Here is a 19,914-nt window from a genome sequence, read left to right as displayed (position 1 = left end):
CCCTCACGTTTCACTTGGGGACGGAGGAATAGGTACTTCAACGACCCAAGGTCTCTCTCTGCAGCCTGGAATTCCTCAGTGCTTTTCTGTGCTCTGAGAATCAATCCTAGTTCTGGTTGATTTAAGACTTGCCTGCTTTTTTCTCTTACCTGGGGCTTCTCTCTCCCTTGTGGGCCATGCTGCATCCTTGCCAGCCTTCTTTCAGTCCCTCAGACATGCCAAGCTCTTTGCTTTTGCTGTCCTTTCTGCCTGGACCACCCTCCCCTGCTTACTCTTCAAACAGCTCATATGCATTTGTCAGGCCTCAAACTAAATGTCACCTGTCCAGAGAGGTAAGCGTTACCTCCTCCTTCAAAAAACTTCCCCAGGCCAGGCGTGGGAGTTTTTCTTGAGGCCAGGAGTTCAAGACCAGCCTGGGCAACATAGTGGGACCCCATCTCTACAAAAAATAAAAAAATTAGCCAGGCGCAGTGGTGCACACCTATGGTCCTAGCTACTTGAGAGGCTGAGGTGAGAAGATTGCTTAAGCCTGGGAGATCAAGGGTGTAATGAGCTGTGAAGGCACCACTGCACTCCAGCCTGGGTGACAGAGCAAGATCCCATCTCCAAGAAAAACAATAAAAAGCTTCCTTGTGCACCTTCCTCTCTTTATCACATCACCCTCTTTATCTCTTTCAATGAACTCTCCAAAATGTGCTGTTACTTTCCTTGGTCACTTTCTTGGTTTCTGTGCTTGTGTTTTTGCTTGTTTTGCTTTTTGTCTCTTTGCGTTGTAAGGTAAGCTCTGTGAGAACAGAGGCCCCATCTTTCTCATTCAGTATTTTCTACCCCACATCTGATACAAGGCCTGGCCCTGGTAGGTCCTCGGGAGACTTTTGCTGGAAGACTGAATCTTCTGACAGAAGATGGGGAAGACGAGGAAGACAGCGGCTTTCCCAGATGCCTTAAGAACGCTGACCCTGCACCGTGCTCAGCTGAAAGAGGCTGGAAGCAGCCAAGCCTGGGCAGGGATCTGAAGTCAGTGGATGAGAGCAGACAAAGGCTGCTGTCCCATGTCTGGAAGGGCCCAGTGCCCGACTTATTTGGCCAGATGTTCTTGGGAGTGTCTCATTGTCACCTTTGGGTCCATGACCCTGGCCTGTAGCAGGGAGCCTCCCTTGTTCTTTGAAGATTTCTAGCGAGTGTTTTAGGGTGTGCCTTTAAGTGGCTTTTGTGCACTGTCGAATTTGGCTCCTGACAGCCTCATTTTTTAACGGACTGTCTGAAGCCTGGTTTTGTTGTTGGATTTCGCTTTCTTTTCTTATCTTACTCTACTGACTCTCCTGTTTCAGAGGGCATCCCGTGCCGATACGAAGTAAATTCTCCCCCTCTGAGAAGTCTGCTGGGTGTTGGGCAGCTGGGGAATGAGGCTCTGTGGGGAGGGGAAGTTTTCTCTTACGCTGTTCTTGTTGGAGCTTTCTTTGAGTATTACTAGTAGGAGAGGGATTGCAGGAATGACTTGGGACGTCAGGACTGGTCTGTGTAGGAAATCTGGAGAATAAGTGACTTTGGACTGCATGGTGCATGCTGGGGAATCCTGACCTCAGTTTCCGCGGGTGTTGACTGGTAACTATTGGTTTCAAATGCGAGATGGGAGTCTTGCTCTCCCCATGTGTGGGATGTGCCCCGTGGGGCTGTGTTTTGTAGGCAGTGAAGTTAAGGCTTGCCCAGAAAAATAACATGTTTTCCTTGCCTGGTGCTTGAGCTGTTTGCCCGATGACTGGCTGATTGGCGGTTTGGGAAGAAAGGAGACACTGGTTAACTGGGGTGTCCGGAGGATTTTTGTGTGTGTTTGTGTGAGTGGTTTCTTCTGTTTCTTTGGAAACAGTAGAGGACGAATGAGGAAATAGCGATCATACTACTACTTACAACTGAGTTTAAGGTCCTTGAGGCATCTTCCAAACATTAACTTGATGTCACTATTTAAATAATGCTATCACTTTGAGAAGACCAGAAATCCTTTGATGTCAGTATTGCAAAGGGGGATAGGAACACTGAGGGCTTTGGAAATCACTGGGAATTTTGGCATCCTAACTCATATTCTAATGACTTTACCCTGTGCTGTGTTTCCTACAGAGGCACTTAGTGGAGGAGATAAATCAAGGCCGTGTCTAATCAAGGCTTTCTTTCAGCCTTGATGGAAAATGCTTTTTTGAGATTAAAAATGCCTGACACATAGGATGTGATGGTATGTGAAAGATATGCTTTCATTATATAAAATGTTGACTACCCCCAAGCAGTAAAAAATTCAAAATCTGTTAGGCTTTCCACATGTATAAACCTTTCTGCCTCTGGAGGTGACCAGATTTTAGGGACAGAGGTATTGGATTATTCATCTTTATCTCCCCAGTGCCCCAAGTTAGGAAATGTTGCTATTATTGAGACGCCATCTCTCCATTTTCTCAAGAGGTTGAAATGACCAGATCATTGATTATATTACGATTTCCCTTTTTTCACAGCTAACTGACACTTCATGCATTATTCAGAAGTTTTTTGTTTTTGGCCAGGTGTGGTGGCTCATGCCTATAATCCCAGCAGTTTAGGAGGCTGAGGTGGGAGGATTGCTTGAGTCCAGGAGTTCAAGAGCCTTCTGGGAAACAGAGTGAGACTCCATCTCTATTTTTTAGAAAAAGTAGCATTTTAAAAATTAAATATCACATGGGATATTTGGGGAACAAAAGGAGAGAAAGAAAAGAAAAAAATAAGGAAGAGTGAAAATAAGAATAAGTGTTAAGATTAAGAAAATGTAGTGTACCAAGGAAAATGTAATAATGAAAAGAAGATTGGACTTTTTTTTTTTGTTGATAGTTCAAGTGGAGAGTGGGTATAAAGAGGGTGTCACAATCTGTGTCAGTCTTATATCCAATGCCTCCAGGTAAGCCTAAAGCACCTACTGATAAGAAGGCTGAGTTTCTCATCTTATCCAGGTGCCTTCTGAACTCTTCCTGCCTGGCTGGGGTTGGGACTGCAGGGACAGGGTAGCCAGGCACATATGGGGACGTGGCCTTGCCAGCAAAGCACTTTACTTGTATTCTATGGCCAGGAGCCATCTTCAGGAAGGAAAACAGACATGTGCAGCTCCATCCCCAGCCCCTCCAAGCCCAGGGTGAGGAGTTCCTCTTGCCTGGCTTGCTCAGGTTCCAACAGCCACACTTTACCCCAGAGTCACGTGACCTATTACACCCGTCTGTAGGCTGGCAGCGATTTAACTTTTATAACAACTGTGAGAAGTAGGTATTGTCATTGCTGTAAAAGAGCCCAATGCAGTGGAATGAAAAACAAACACACAGACAAAACCTACCCAAGCTCATAGGTTGACTGGTATGTGGCAGAGCCAAGTTGGAACGCAGACTTGTCTCCAAGGTCCTTCTCGAGATCACGTAGAAGATAAAATAATTCTACTTGGGAACCTTCAAGTAAAAAGTTGGCAGATCAGGGTTTGCTTGATAATTGCTAGATTATCAGAGAATCGTCAAGTCAGGACCTCTTAAAAGATCATAACCTTCAACGTCCTTTGGAATCTTCAATCTCTCAATATTGTGCCACCAAGTGTATACATAACTCTGTGCCATGTGCCACCTCTGCAACCCCATGTCTGCAAGTTGACTGTACTATAAAAACAGTAACCAACATTTCACAGCACTTTACATTTATGAGGTGCTTTCCTAAATATCCCACTTGATCCTCCCAATGTCCCTGAGTCAGATAAAATCAGTATCACCTATAGTGTCTTTTTATAGGAGAAAATTAATATTCAGAGGAGTTAAGTAACTTGCCTAAGATCCCACAGCTAATTAGCAAAGGAGCTGAGATTTAATTGTTTATTTTCTAACATAAAATCTGGTCTACTAATCACAACGTTAGGTTTACCGTAAATAATGCAGTTTTACTTTTCAGCATTAAAAGCAAAATAAAGCCTAAATTTAAAAAACAAGCAAACAAAATCCTTACTCCTAAACGAATTAAAATATTGCTCCAGGGGTTATATGTGTGTGTGCAACTTGAACTGGCATCTTATTATGAGAAATATTTAGCTGTAAAAGAAGAGAGGATATGATATTTGATGTAGTTAATGAAACAGTCTTGCTTTCTCATGGCCTCTGAACTCTCAAAGTACTTTACTAAAAGTACTTTATGGTCATTAAAATTTTGCTTTCCACCGTAGACATCTGGGCACGCTTCCCTTTCCTACTGGAGAATCATTGCCCAGAGGGCAGGGACTGTTTTTGCCAAGCCTTCATTCTCCTAGCATGGGGCCTCATGCATGGTAGGTGCTCAGTGACGATATGGGGAAGAAATGAATGAATGAGACCCGTGTCCTTGGTTTCTGATTCTGCCCCTGGTGTGTGCCCAAGTTGAACTGTGTTTGAACAAGTTCACTGTGATGGGTAATCAATCACTGTCCACAGGCCACTTTCCCTGAAGCAGTTTGTGAACAATGCCCCATCAAGGGCAGCCACAATTTCCCAGTGTGGATTTGGGGGCTGGCCTTTTCCCTTCCCCTTTCTTCAGCCTTTCAGTAAGCTTGTCTCATAGGCCTTCTCCAATGCCCCTGCTGGGTGCTGCCTGTACCCTCTTCCCCTTTTTTCTTTCCCTTTCAGAAGGATCCAGGTTCTGGGTTTTTCCCAGCATGTGATCTACACTCCCCTGAGCAAAGAGACCACATTCATGCCTAGGAAGGACTCCTAGGTTTGGGAGCACAGGGGCATTTAAAGAAATCCTCTTTCCCTTTTCATGCTGATTTGAAGTATGGATTTGAAAATGGTGCTGTTGTTTGGGGACCTGAGCCCTGGGGCATAAAAAGAGAAGGCCCTGCGTTTGTTTGTGAATGGCTTGGACCTTTTGATGAATTGGAGTCTGGCACAGTGTTAACCTCCCGTGGGTGGTGGGGTTCAAGGAAAAGGCCTTTTCCTTCCATGTGCTTTTCCCAGAGTGTTTTAGTGGATTAGCAGGCTTTAGTGAGTGATTCTTTTGTTTAGTAGGAAGTTGAGAAAGACATGAAGGACTTTTCTAGTCCATGGAAATACTCTAGGAATCCCCCAAAACACAACTTATTAGGTGGGCATGGTGGCTCACACCTGTAATTCCAGCACTTTAGGAGGACGAGGCAGCAGTATTGCTTGAGTCCGGGAGCTTGAGACCAGCCTAGGCAACACAGGGAGACGCTATCTCTACAAAAACTAAAAAATTAGCCGGGTGTGGTGGTGCATACCTATGGTGTCCCAACTACTTGGGAGGCTGAGGTGGGAAGATCCCTTGAGCCCTGGAGTTTGAGGCCACAGTGAGCTATGATCACTCCAGCCTGAGTGACAGAGAGAGACCATGCCTCAAAACAAACAGGCAAACAAACAAACCCCACAAAACCCCACACAGCTCATTTCTGCACTTTAAAAATGTTTAATGATCCTTCACTCTGGTGAACCTTGTGCAGAAAGGTGGGCCTAGAGTTTTGTAGTTGCTTCCTTATGCGATCGGTATCCTCCTCATGTTACAATACGAGCTAGGCATGAGTTTCGAGTCTTAAGCTTGTTTATCAGGATGAAAGAATCCCTGTAAAGTGTGTGAATAGATATACATATTTATATATATTATATATAAACTTCTCAATAAGAAAACAGGCCAAAAGAAAAAAATATGTATATGTGTGTGTATTTTTGCTCTTTTGGACTGATTAAGCTTTCTTACTGAGAAGTTGGTTAAGAGGCAAAAGTTTCCCTAATAAGTATTCTGTGAGTGGAGGGCTAATGGTGCCAGCAACGTTAAAGTGGAATTTAGAAGCTTGTGATGTTTTCTATTTAAGTACCAAAAAAAAAAAAAAAAAGAAAAAAAAAAAAAAACACATTCTCTATGTTGGAGCTGTCCTCTCAGTAATAATAGAAAATCAACAAGGCAATTATCACAAGTGGAAAGGCATCGGAGCAGGAGATATATTTGTATGTTAGGGCAACTCCTTCTTTTGCTACTGTTGAGTCAACACTGCTCTAGATAAAGGTTATCTGGACAGTGAGAGCTGTAGGTGGCCAAACCAGATCATTTACCTAGAAAAAGCCACCTTAATTGATACCAGCTTAGTCATCTCTCTCCTCTATGGATTGAACCCGCAAGAGTATGCTTATGCTTAGTTTAAGTGTTGGCAACAGACCCCAGCCCTCCCTCACACTGACAGGGAATGATAATTTCACATACTTTTTTGAATATTCATAAAGTTTTAATTGGCATTGAATCTGGCCTTGTCATAAGCTTAACTTTGCCCGAGTTTTTTAGAGCGCTTGGAAAAGTATAAAGAGGTGGGGACGCACTTAGTCCCTTTCATCTCTTCTGTATGTGGTCTTTGTTTTCATTGCCTCACTCATCCTGTTGTCTTATTCTTAATTTGCCTTTTACCCTAAACTGGGTGGCATGGGCGAGGCAGTTGTGGGTACTTACACTCTAATTATTCTTGCAAAAGCCACACTATTGGCTATCAGATCAGGAGACTCCAGTGTTGCACAGATCCAGCCATCCTGTGCATTGCGGAACATCCCATATCCCTGGCCCCTCCCACTAAATGCCACAGTGACCCCCTCAGTAATAATAGCAGTCAATAATTGGCTTCACATATTTCCAAATCCCCTTACTGGGCCACCCAAGGAAATAATGCCTTTTCCAGGCAGACAGATGAAATGTGCCTTTTGCTAACATTTAGAACGAGAACCTTGTTCGAATGATGAGAGAATCTTTGGATGGCATAAGATTTTTGCCTTAACATGGCCTTTAAGTGACCTCCTAGTACTGTCAATTGTTCACACGCTTGACATTTGAAGCAGAATGTGTGAGGAATCTGAAATAAGGCTTCGGTATATTTTTACCCTGCGTTCAACGGACACCGTGAGCTGTCGCAGGCTCAGAACACAACTGCTGGCTGCTTTAGAATACAACCTGGGAATGCCCCAGCTTTCTGCTGGGATCAAGGGAAAAAAGCACCCAGTGTGATACCATCATTCTCAAATGTCTTTCAAGAGGAAGTCAGTAGATGTCATCATAAGAGTTAATAGTAAGATGAAATAGTCTCTTCCCGGTTTCGCCGAAAGCAGAGTGGTCTGGCTTGGGCATCGCTGGGCTTGATGCAGTCTCACATGTGGTAGCTCACATTCATGCAGAAAAAGACACATTTTCGGATGTTTTGAGTATGACTTCAGCCCATACATTGGATGGACCGAATGTATATTGTTGCTGAAGATATAGATACTTATCTAGAATAAAAATCCAAAAAAAACCCCCAACATTATCCAATAAAAATCATCTGCATGTGTGAAAAGAAAACTAAGACTAGACTGAAAAGTTGTGACTCTTAAGAATATTTAAAGAGATTTATTTTACATGAAAATTGTTTAAAAATCAAATGCACTCAGAATGCATTGAAAATTATCTATCTAGAGGCAGAGTAGTACCGTTTGGGAATGTGTTCCAATTCTAAAGAGGCAATTTTACTGTAGTAAGGCACAAAGGGAGGAGAGAAAACTGTACAGCTGACCTTTTTCTTACATTTTCCAAAAGGCAAGCTGCTTTTCACCAGTATGAAGAATGATCCAGTTTTGCACTGAATTTCTTTGCTATCATAGTCTTTCCTCTCAGGAGTTCATGAGGGCAGTTATTTTAAATTACAATGAAATATTTTCTTTTCTGGAAAAATAAAGATGACAGTGTCAACCCAAACCTTGGCTATGTTTTGTTCTCAGTTTTCCTTTTCGTTTTCTTTCCTTTTTGTGCACAGTGACAGCAGGTAAAAAGGAAGAGAGTTCGCCACCATTCGGCATGTTTTCTGAGGTTATGTTAAGTCCCGTTAGAAACAAGCCAAATTATTTGGTTACATTTAATATTTCCTTCAAAACCTAAGAATCTCTACACTAGTGTTTTGTTAACCACACACATGTCAAATAAACTTTTTTTTAGAGATGTGATGTCTTCTGCAAGAAAGTGTATTGTACTAGATGGCAACAAGGGGACAAGGACCTAAATGCAGCTCACATGCATTCAGCGACTTACTCAACACTGTCTCTCATGCTTCACACAAGTGCTTGTTACCAAGTATGTTCTGAACTATTGAACCCATAGAGAGGAAAGCTATAAGACAGGATTATGTGAAACAAAAATCAGAATTAGCCAGTAACTTTGAAAAAAATACCTCCGATCTAAAGAAACATATGGAAAACTTAAAAAAAAAGAAAGAGGAATCTAACATATGAAAACCCAATCCCACTGGAATGTTTTCCTATACACAGCATAAACGCCACATAAATAAAACCACAAACCTCTGCAGAAGTATGTGAGAGGAGGTGAGCCCCCAGCACTCTCTCCTGTTAGGGCCCCCTCTGGGAAGTAAGACCCGGGTTAGTTTCCAGAGACAAAAGCTGTTTGGAAATCCTTCCTCCTGGGAACAGTGGGCCTCATTGGAGGGGAACTTCTGACAGCCCCTAAGCATAACACAAAGTGTGACGAAATCCCAAAGGGGGCTCTGATTCAGGTTGTAGGATTCTGAGCTTTTGGGATACCAGGGGATGGCAAATATCTTTGAAGAACAGGGATATTTTTCTGGTTTGAACAGAATAGTAGTCTTTAACCACAGTGTTATGTGTCAAGTTCAGGCCTTCCGGGGGAGACTACTGGCTCTAAACTGCCCAGGAACACATCCTCTTCACGCCAAGTTCTGCTGAAATGTTCGCTTATAAGGTACAGTCCCACTCTTGGTCTTGTTCCCTGTGTAAATCTCTGGTTTGAAAACCTTGTAGCATTCAGGCGTTTCAAGCTTGAGGGCTGAAATGTCACTTTTAAAGCAGGGTTAAAAAGGTCACACAGCTGCAAATAATAATAGCCCAATGAAATTCAGATTCTGACAGCAGTCCGCTTCAAGAATAACACTGCAACAGGAAACAAGCCCACTAGATCCTTTTACCAGTAATGCGGTAAGAACACTACTGATAAAATGAGTATATGCGTGTGTCTGTGTGACAGAGACAGACAGACAGGCATAAGGAAACAAACACACAAAGAGAGGAGAGAAAGGCACACACTGAGAAACAGGCATGCAAAGAGACAGGGGAGATGCCCACAGAAAAAGAGAGAGACACACACAGACACATAGAAGGATTCAAGCACATACACAAAGTAGCTGATTTTCTTGGATGGAAATTCAAGGTGTTTATTTTTCTATTGGAAATTGTGATATTCAGGTTTGAAAAATAAAGATATATTTGAAATCCAGAGGGCTTACTTTTCTCTTAATTTACAGTTAGCTCCCAATAGTTATGTTTTCACGTAATACCTCTTTGAATGGTCCTGTTCTACAGTGTTTTACTACAATGGCACTGTTTTGCAGATGAGCAAATAAGATAATGAAAGATGCAATATCCCTCCCAAAGAAAGACATTGTTAGCTCCAAATTGCGTATATAATTCCTTCCCAACAGCTAGCCACATGTGGGGATAACCTACCTGCATCCTTGCTTTGCAAGTAGAATCAGGCATCTTTGAAGAAAATAAATCGAGTGTGTTTTTGGTGAATGTGTGTTGGGTTATTATTGTGTGTGTCCCCTTGCCCTTCTGACAGATGTATTGAGATAAATATTTGCTTTGTTTCAGAAACACGAAGTGCAAATTGGCCATGGCCTTAACTAATTTAATTAATAAACAACATTTGTTCCCAGGAAGAAAGCAGGATTGATGTGGAGTGTCACACAGTGTGACTGACTCAAGGTGCTCCTGTTTTCCAGCTGTTTTTGGCATTTCAGGAAGGTCCAGTTTCCTCCTCTGGAACCCTTCTGAGGTCTCATAAGCTCAACAAAGCAGCACGATCTGTTTCATGTGAGTCCTGCCAAGAAGGCTCTTCCCACACTCACAGTAGAGTGATAAATGCTGACAAATGTTGTCAATATCACAATTAAAATTCAAGCCCCCCTTTCAGATCTATAATGCATTCATTTCCAGATTGACAATATCAGAGGTGATGGGGACGTAGCCATATTATTGTTAGTGCTCACTGATACGATTTCAGGTCGTAACTTTGAAGTTCCTATAACTTTTGGTATTTAAAAGAGTACATGCCAGGTTTTCAGATTAGAACAGCCCTTGTAGTGTCTTACTATTTACTATTGCAAATTCAATATCACTGTATGAGTCCATCTGCTGTGAATGGAGGAAACTTGTGCCATCCCACTAAGATTAGAGTTTGATGTTAACTAGGGATTAGTAATGACTTTCTACAATTTACATGGGCAAACATCACTCTTGGCTGATTACAGCAAACCAGATGATGTCAATTTTCCCCCTCTTTGGGCTTAGTTGTTACCCTTAAGTTTACAATAGGTATTTACAGTATACTGTGTAGGCTGTCCACGTTTTCAGTATCATTTGCTTTTTGCAGTGTTTGCCTTTCGTGAAATGGTATTTCCAAGTATATCCCTAAATGGCTGGCAAAGCATTTGAATGGATTGCATGAGCCATTGTGGACGATTTCCCATTTTAGACCAGGAATTTATGGGGTCAAACACTGAACAATGAAAGAGATTCTTGCTCATTGTGAGGCCAGAGGAATCCAGTGGCAGTCGAGGGTTTGAATTGTAAGTCAAGCTTGTCATCTCCTTGTCAACCATGAAAAACCTCAACTCACTTTATGTACTATTAGGGTTTGTTATCAGAGTTTTTTTGTTATCTTCCCCAAATTTGAAGGAAATTAAACTTAGGGGGCATTTTTTCTAATTGACTATTGAATCTGAATTTTGGAAAAGAGGAACAAAAATGAGTACTGTTTAGAAACTGTTAAATGATGAGGCAGCATCTGCCACAATTATGACAATGTCTAATCAAAGAAATCAGACTACTCAGTGTCTTCCAAAGGTGCTTCATGGGGGTCATACTCAGCCCACATGTGGTTAATAAACTGGACTTTAATGATGTCAATGTCTATGGCAACATTAACAGACAATTTATAATGAATTAATACGTTTACTTGTGAGATTGAATAAAACTAGATTCACTCATTGTTTCTACTGAAAGCACCTTTGACTTTTTTCCATGAAATCTGGAGAGATTTCTTCTCTGGCCATAACTGTCAACAGGTAGACTGAGTGGTCCCCAAAACTACTTACCTCACTAATAACTTGATTCAGGGCAAACACTGTTTGAAAACCACTGCCTCAGGAGTGGAGAATGGGCAAACTGTTTGGGGTAGTGTATTGTGATGATTCAGGATCATTATCCGTTCCACAAATATTTATTGAACACCTACTATGTAAGCTTTATGCAGTGGAGCTTAGGGTATGGCAGTTGCCAAGCAAAACTTGGTTCATTAAAAAATCCAAGCCAGTAAAACAACTGAATGGGAAATGAGAGGATGAGGACTGAGAGAGAACAGCCTCGTTCAAATCCTGCCTCAGTAATTTGCCCCCACCTGATGAATGGTTAAAGAATCTATGCAGGGCTTTATTTAATAAGAGTCTGTTTGAGAGAATAATTATTACAATATGTGCTAGAAAAGAACCATAATAATAGACCATAAAAATAAACCATGGTTCTTGACTAATACACTAGACCAGATCATACTCGTTGATAAAAGTAATAAAGCCTACATGGTAGAGAGGTACCATTTAGAAAAACTATTGCAAACACCTACACAGAAAGGAATTAGCAAGAGAATGCTATTTGCAGAGGGCTAAATGTGGGAACTGCAGGGCATCAGAATAAAGCAGTTGAAGTTCACACACTTATATATACACACCCACTCACTTCAGACCTTATTAATCACTGAAAACTTATTTTAGCAACTGCCACTCCACTTGAAGACTTTTATTCCAGTATTATGTTGCTAAAACATATTTGGTCCATGGGATCCATGGCATGTAATACATTGATACAGACTCACTTATGTTTTAAAATAAAATGGTAACGTAACAATTGTAACTCAGTAGAACCTATCAATGACTAAACTCTAAGTGATTTGAGAACAAATTGTATTTCTCAACTTGTGTCTTCTGAGGCATGATTTCTTATACTGACATATCTCAGTGGCTAACAGATTAGATTGCTCATATTCCTCTAAACATAACATCCACATCATGAAGACTCAATTAAGACAGTAGAATCTATGTGGCTGAGCCTTTTGTTGTCTTCAAGCACCAGCATCATCCTGTAATTCTAAAGTATTTGCTGCAGCTCATATGCAAATGCAGCCATTAATTAAGATAAGGCAAACAATGTCGACATCAAAAAGAATTGCCAAAGTATTAGCATTATGGGCCTGAATTTCTGGGGAATATCAGTACTTTGGTGGGCCGGGGATTGGGATGGAGTTGGATTATGGTAGAAAAATACTTTCTCCTCATACTTAAGTGTCTGGGCTTGGTCAGTCTCTTCCCTACTTTGGCTTATTAATGAAACTCTTTAAACTTTCAGCAGTAGCACTTCCAGTCTTGATCATTTCTGTTGCTTGGACATTAATCTAATTATTATCATTAATTACCACTTTCAGATGGAGGCCATAAATGTGCACATATGAAACTTTCTCATTTTACCGTCACATCATCTAATGTTACCTGGTAAGAATAACATTCTACATTAGCAACTAAAGCTCTTAAGTGGCATCCAAGAAAGACTCATCTTAGGTAAATAAGATAGTACTTTATATTTTATAATTTTATAAATAGATAATATTTAATATTAGAGTGAGGTTTCAGTAACACTTTCCCAAAAAACCCCAGCAAACAACACACGAATATACAGACCTTTCTCCATAATTTGAAAATATCTACCAGGCTCCATAGCCAATATTATGAGGAATGAGGTTGCTGAAGGTTGGTTTTTATACCCCTCTTATTAAGGTATGGGCCTTAGGCATGGAGTAATTAAATGATCTGGCAATGGTCAGGCAGATGAAGGCTACAGAGACAGAGAAGTTCCAGGAAAGCATTTAAATGAATTTACTAGAAAACTAAGATGTAGTTAATTAATGGATAGCCCGACAACTCTGTTGTTTATTTTGTCTTGGATCAAAATCATTTTCTCAGCTTTAAAGTCACCCCTTATTTTGAGACTTAGTAGTATGTTCTCAGTATTCCTAGTGGGGAAGAGAGATGCTGTATGATCACAGATGGCAAAATCAAATGAACAGTGAAAGGTGAGAAGTTATTTTAATTGCTCAACACTCCCCAGACAAGGGCAAGCAGAAAGATCCCAAAGATACTTGTGTTTCTTTCTTCTTCTAAATATAATACAGTAAAGGATTTTAAACAATATGCTTAATACAGGAAAGCTATAAAATTATGGTAATCTCTGTATTCATGGGGGGCCAAATGGAGAGTGAAAATGCGTCGCTCTGTGAAAGTTGTATAATTGTGAGAAATAGTGGTTTGAATAGGTTTACATTTTAAAATTTCCTTTATATTGCTTTAAAATATCTGACTGACAGTGTTATCTAAGGCAAGTCTTTTCACTTTGTGCTTCAGAAAAGTGAAAGTATACATATATTTTCCCAAAGAATATTGCCAAAAATATTAGTGTTTGAGGGGGAAAGGTGTAACAATATACAAAGTACCATATAATTGGTTTGGGTTGAAAGATAATGAAGCTTCCTTCAGACAAAGGGTAATTATTCTATGACTCCAAGTAGAACTTCCTATTTCAGGGGACAAGGTGACTTGTGAATCCTATTGGAATCACCTACAAGTGGCATTTTAAAGAGGCAAATTACTTCCAGTGTGCACAGTAGAAGCAGTAGGTTTTAATTCAGTAATAGAGCCATATACTGTTAGCAGCAATGTAACATACAAGTATAACTCTAAAAATGGTAAAAAAAAAAAAAAAAAAAAAAAAAAAAAAAGGCCAGGCGTGGTGGCTCAAGTCTGTAATCCCAGCACTTTGGGAGGCCGAGACGGGCAGATCACGAGGTCAGGAGATCAAGACCATCCTGGCTAACACGGTGAAACCCCGTCTCTACTAAAAAATACAAAAAACTAGCTGGGTGAGGTGGCGGGCGCCTGTAGTCCCAGCTACTCGGGAGGCTGAGGCAGGAGAATGGCGTAAACCCGGGAGGCGGAGCTTGCAGTGAGCTGAGATCCGGCCACTGCACTCCAGCCCGGCGACAGAGCGAGACTCCGTCTCAAAAAAAAAAAAGGGGGCCTACAAAGAACTCAAACAAATTTACAAGAAAAAAACAAACAACCCCATCAAAAAGTGGGCAAAGGATATGAACAGACATTTCGCAAAAGAAGACATTCATACAGCCAACAGACACATGAAAAAATGCTCATCATCACTGGCCATCAGAGAAATGCAAATCAAAACCACAATGAGATACCATCTCACACCAGTTAGAATGGCGATCATTCAAAAGTCAGGAAACAACAGGTGCTGGAGAGGATGTGGAGAAATAGGAACACTTTTACACTGTTGGTGGGATTGTAAACTAGTTCAACCATTATGGAAAACAGTATGGCGATTCCTCAAGGATCTAGAACTAGATGTACCATATGACCCAGCCATCCCATTACTGGGTATATACCCAAAGGATTATAAATCATGCTGCTATAAAGACACATGCACACGTATGTTCATTGCAGCACTATTCACAATAGCAAAGACTTGGAATCAACCCAAATGTCCATCAGTGACAGACTGGATTAAGAAAATGTGGCACATATACACCATGGAATACTATGCAGCCATAAAAAAGGATGAGTTTGTGTCCTTTGTAGGGACATGGATGCAGCTGGAAACCATCATTCTTAGCAAACTATCACAAGAACAGAAAACCAAACACCGCATGTTCTCACTCATAGGTGGGAACTGAACAATGAGATCACTTGAACTCGGGAAGGGGAACATCACACACTGGGGCCTATCATGGGGAGGGGGGAGGGGGGAGGGATTGCACTGGGAGTTATACCTGATGTAAATGACGAGTTGATGAGTGCTGACGAGTTGATGGGTGCAGCACAGCAACATGGCACAAGTATACATATGTAACAAACCTGCACGTTATGCACATGTACCCTAGAACTTAAAGTATAATAATAAAAAATAATTTAAAAAATAAATAAATAAATAAAAATAAAAATAAAAAAAGCATTTATATTAACAATGGGAAAGAGACTTTTTTTGTTTTTGTTTTTTTTAAATACAGAAAGAGCTTTGCTGGAGAAAAAGAAAAAAAAAGGGGGGGTATGACATAGAGAATTATTTAAATTGTGTAACTTAAATAACTAAATGCATATCTCCTATTTTTTATATATATATACACACACATATATATATATGTTACTGTGTGGATTGGTAACCACAAAACCATGTATGCTATACTTATATTGGCTTTTGGGAGGATTTGCAAAGGTAATTTTGACTACATTCAATTTTTGCCTAATGTATGCGCCTTAGAACTGAACTACAGCAGGGTGTGGTGGCTCACTCTTGTAATCCCAGCACTTTGGGAGGCCAAGGTGAGAGGATTGCTTGAGTTCGGAAGTTCAAGACCAGCCTGGGCAACATAGCACGACTTTGTCTCTATTTTTATTAAAAAAACAAACAAACAAAAACTGAACTGCGACATAAGAAAAGACTACAGTGTAATTTAACGTGTGTCTGATGTTTATTTTTGAGATGGAGCAAGCTCTGTCACCCAGGCTGGAGTGCCCTGGCATGATCTCGGCTCACTGCAACCTCCGTCCCCCGGGTTCAAGCAATTCTCCTGTCCCAGCCTCCCGAGTAGCTGGGATTACAGGTGTGCACCACGACGCCTGGCTAATTTTTGTATTTTGGGTAGAGACAGGGTTTCACCATGACGGCCAGGCTGGTCTCAAACTCCTGACCTCAGTGCTGGTTACATTAGTGATCCACCCACCTCAGATTAGACTACATTAGCGATCCAACATTAGTGATCCGCCCTCCCCAGCATCCCAAAGTGCTGGGATTACAGGCATGAGCCACCATACCTGTCTGATTATAAGGTTTTTTTCCTGAAAGCTACCTTATTCCAGATGATATATTTGGATTGCGGGCAGCAACCTTAATCTGATATTAATTTCAAGTCAGTTTATGAGGCCAAATTAATGAAATATCCAACATAATGTTTTTGGGATTTTTTTTGATTTCTATTTACTCCTGCATAACTTGGATAACTTTTGTTGAGGCACATCAAATGACTGAGATGAGAGGGAATTGAGGATCACGGTTCACCACCAGAATCGTTTGCTAATCTGGTGCCACAGCTACTCACAGCATTCCCTTGGGAATGCTGAAGCTTGCTAGGGTGATTGTGGGCATCTCATTTCGCCTGTTGCTCAGGGATGGCCTTTTCACGCTGGCAGTTACCCAGTGATTGCCACCCCTCTTGCTGTCCTAAGTAGCAAATCCCAAAAGCTTTCAGCAGTACTGAACAAGGGTTGGTGTGCACTTTGCCTGAGAACCTTCCTCCACAGGTGTGGTCTTCCCTGGTAGTAACACCCACCAGGTGGTTTTCCACAGGGAGGATTTCTGCTGCGACCACCCCCATAGCAGTTTTCTTCCAAGTACAGTTAATATGCACTCAAGTAAAGGACAATAGGAGCCCAACCTAGGTGAGCCCAAAGAACTACAGCCAATCAGGGCCTGTGCGCATTCGTGTTAATGTTCTGCTCATCTAATTTTGGTATTGGCATAGAAAGGCGGCTCTGAGTGATTGCCTTTCTCACGTTGCTCAGGTGGAAGCAGAAGATATTCATGGATTTCTTTTTTCCTTCCTCTCTTTCCCTCTGATCCTTCAGATTTATGAGGAATCCAAGATGAATTTGGAGCAGGAGAGGCCGTTTGTCTGCAGTGCCCCAGGCTGCTCCCAGGTGAGTGTGTGGATCCTCCGTGCTCTGACATGCAGAGCCTACTTTCCAAAAGGGAAGCAACTCTCACCCGGCAATCATGCCCGCCCTGGGCTTTCCTTCTTTACCAAGACACCACCAAAGTCCCCCTCCCCATCAGTATCGTGATCATCATCATCTTCATCGCCATCATTATATTCTGTTTTGAATAGTTTGAAATACTTCCCTCTCATCCCCTAAGAAGTAGCAGTGTTGGGCATTTCTGCCCCTCAATTCCTCCTGGAAGCAAGCCAGGTGTATCCTGCCCACCAAATATGCAGGGCCATCATTTCAGAAAGAGGGAAGGAGAGTGCTTACTTTTACAAAAGCCACTTGAATATACTGGCTGGGCTTCGAGATTACTGATGAAATAGCTTAACATCAGGTTAAATTTTATTTTGTTTTGTTTTCCAATTTGAGTAAAAAAAACCCCAATCTCCCTATAACTCTTGTAGAGTCTATAGTTTTCCTACGTATGTAAACTTTAAGAGGGAAATTGTCCTGCTGTATTGGACTAAATCTCTTTTATGCTCTGATGGCTTCCATCAAGTGGAATTACTGTGGGAATTCAATGAGATACTGCCGGTAGAGTGTTTAATATAGGGTCTGCACACAATATGAGCTCAATTATTGTCCACTGTTGTTACTACTATGGCTGCTGCTACTATTATTATATTGGAATCTATCTCTTTGAAAGAAATTAGAAACATTCATCACCTAAAATCAGAGTTTTGCACTTTACCTTTGGAACGTGACAGTGACTTTTTCTACTCTTGACCCTTTGGGTATCTCCACATTCCAGTCATTGGAAAATGACTACACGTGGTTACTCTCATGCCTAGATCTTCATTCTGTGGGATATAGGACAAGTTTGGAACCCAGAGCACAGGGTCTTTCAGGTGTGGCGAGTTACACTCTGCCTCACTCTCCTGCCTGTTCATGTGGTGGGGTTGGCAGTAGAGCGTGGAACAATGCTTAGCAGTCAGATGAGAGCTTAATAAGAAGGGTTCATTGAGGACCCTTCTTATTAACCTCCCCAGGGAGTTTGTGGAGGATTCTGGGAGCCTTTTGGAAGGAAGAGGTCATTGAAATATAAGACATTGTTGCTGGTGTTATCAACCATTGACTGAACAACCAGAGTCCTTTGCTCAGGTTCTATAAGTTACACCAGGGGCTTTATGTCAATGCTTATTTTCAACTTATAAATAGCAAGAGCAGTGCAAAAATTATTTTGAAGCAAACTGGTTAGGAGATTATTTTGAAGAAGAAAACACTAGGAAAAAACAGAGTGATAAGTAACTGGTAAAAATCCTGCTAGACCAGGACTCTTCATTGTGGATACAGAGTGTCACTTTACTAAGTTACTAGGGTAACTAAGTTAAAACTTAATTCCTAAGGTAGAACTGATTCCCATTCAGCTTTTTTAAAGAGAAGTCTTGATAGCCAAAGGGAATCAGATAATTTGAGCAGTTTGCCTTGCTTTGGTGGTGAAAATGTCACATTAAGTTTGATTCAACTCAAATCTCTCAACACACTTTTTGGGAGCCTACTATATGCCAGGCAATCTGATTGCTCTGGGGAAACAGTAATCACAAGACATTTGTGTCTGTGTCCTCACAGAGCTTCTAGTTTAGGAATCAAGTCTATAGTCACATGATCAGTAAATCAGTTAATTAGTCAATTGCAATTTTTCCATGAAGGAAGACCATAGGCCACCTTGAAGAGTATAATACAGGGATTGACTTTACTTGGGGAAGTAAATGCCAGTCTCCGTTAAGGAAGGGGCATTTAATGGAATGGGACTCTCCAGAGACCCAGCAAAGGCAAAAGAGGGTTCAGGGTGAGTTAGGATTCCCAGCAACCTCCAGGGTTGTGGAGGACAGTAGAGGACAGTGTTTCAAGGGAGGGGCTGTAAGCCATATCTACTATTTAGGTAAGTCAGAGAGAAGAGAGCTGCACATTAGTCATTGGACTATATGAAATAATTTTCCAAGCTTGGCACCGTTAATATTTGGGGGCTGGATAATTCTATGTCTTGGGTAGCTGTCCTGTGTGTTTTACGATGTTTAGCAGCATCCCTGGCCTCTACCCACTAGATCCCAGAAGCATTCCCCAGTTGTTATGACCAAAAATGTTTCCAGACATTGCCAAATGTCCCCTGTGGGCCCAGATTGCCCCTGGTTGAGAATGACTACCCTCTGATTTGCATTTTGGCTTTAGCCTTCCTTTCTTTTGGATCCTTTCTCTTTTGGGGTCATCTACTTCTAATCCATGTCCTCCCAAACTATTTTATGTATTGCTCTAAGCCCTTCTTCTTTCTGGCAACAGGCAAGGTAGAAAGAAATGAATGCCACAGACGTGTGGTCACCGGTGTCAGGCACTGCTAGAACTGGGACAGCTAGAGGCCTGGGCACAGGCTGTTGGCTTTGGCAGCTGGGTGCTCGCCGGCAACCTATGAGAGGGGAGCAGGGGCGGAGGCCAAACTGCAAGGGATTAATGAGTGAGTGGGTGGTGAGGAAGCGGAGGTGGCAAACATAGAGGACTCTTTCAAGAGCACTAGGCAGTGACGGGAAGCGGAGTGATATAATGGTAGCCTGAGAAGGAAACAGCTTTTTTAAAATTAAAGGATAGCCAAGCTGGAGTTTGTCAAGGACAAGAAACCAGTGAGACAGAAGGAGTGAGCATGCTGGTTTACATGGCTAATCTGCAGAAGATAAGGGGTATAGATGAACCTGGGGAGGAGTGGGGGTGCTAATTCCTCTGAGGAAGGAGGGGTTGGAAAGAGAATCAAGGAAGTGACATGAAAATGCTGAAATAGAGGTGGTTAATAGAGGTTGAAGGGAGTTCATTTTGAATGACCTTGAACTTCTTGGTGAAGGAGCAAGTCATTTCCTTGAGAAGCCTGAGTGGACTGAGGAAATGGTTAGACAGACATGGAAATTGGGATTGACAAAGTTTCTTGATTTTAAGGAACAATTCCAAGCTTCCCCCACTTCAGATTTAAATGTAAAGATGCTTCTAAA

At 41.6% G+C, this 19,914-nt stretch overlaps 1 protein-coding gene across 2 annotated transcripts in view; it reads left to right on the top strand.

The window, feature by feature from the left end:
• CREB5 (cAMP responsive element binding protein 5) overlaps window positions 1-19,914 on the top strand; it is a 411,935-nt gene that overhangs the window by 63,516 nt on the left and 328,505 nt on the right. For both annotated transcript variants that reach the window (XM_007981773.3, XM_038004780.2), the window contains exon 2: window positions 16,805-16,876. In XM_007981773.3, the coding sequence (XP_007979964.1) occupies window positions 16,823-16,876 (54 nt within the window). In that variant the 5' untranslated portion in view covers window positions 16,805-16,822. The remainder of the gene's footprint in view (window positions 1-16,804; window positions 16,877-19,914) is intronic.

This window comes from Chlorocebus sabaeus, chromosome 21 (genome assembly GCF_047675955.1).
Source record: "Chlorocebus sabaeus isolate Y175 chromosome 21, mChlSab1.0.hap1, whole genome shotgun sequence".
Lineage (NCBI taxonomy): Eukaryota > Metazoa > Chordata > Mammalia > Primates > Cercopithecidae > Chlorocebus > Chlorocebus sabaeus.
The sequence above is the reverse complement of the archived record's forward strand: the minus strand, read 5'-3'. Positions and strand labels throughout refer to the sequence as shown.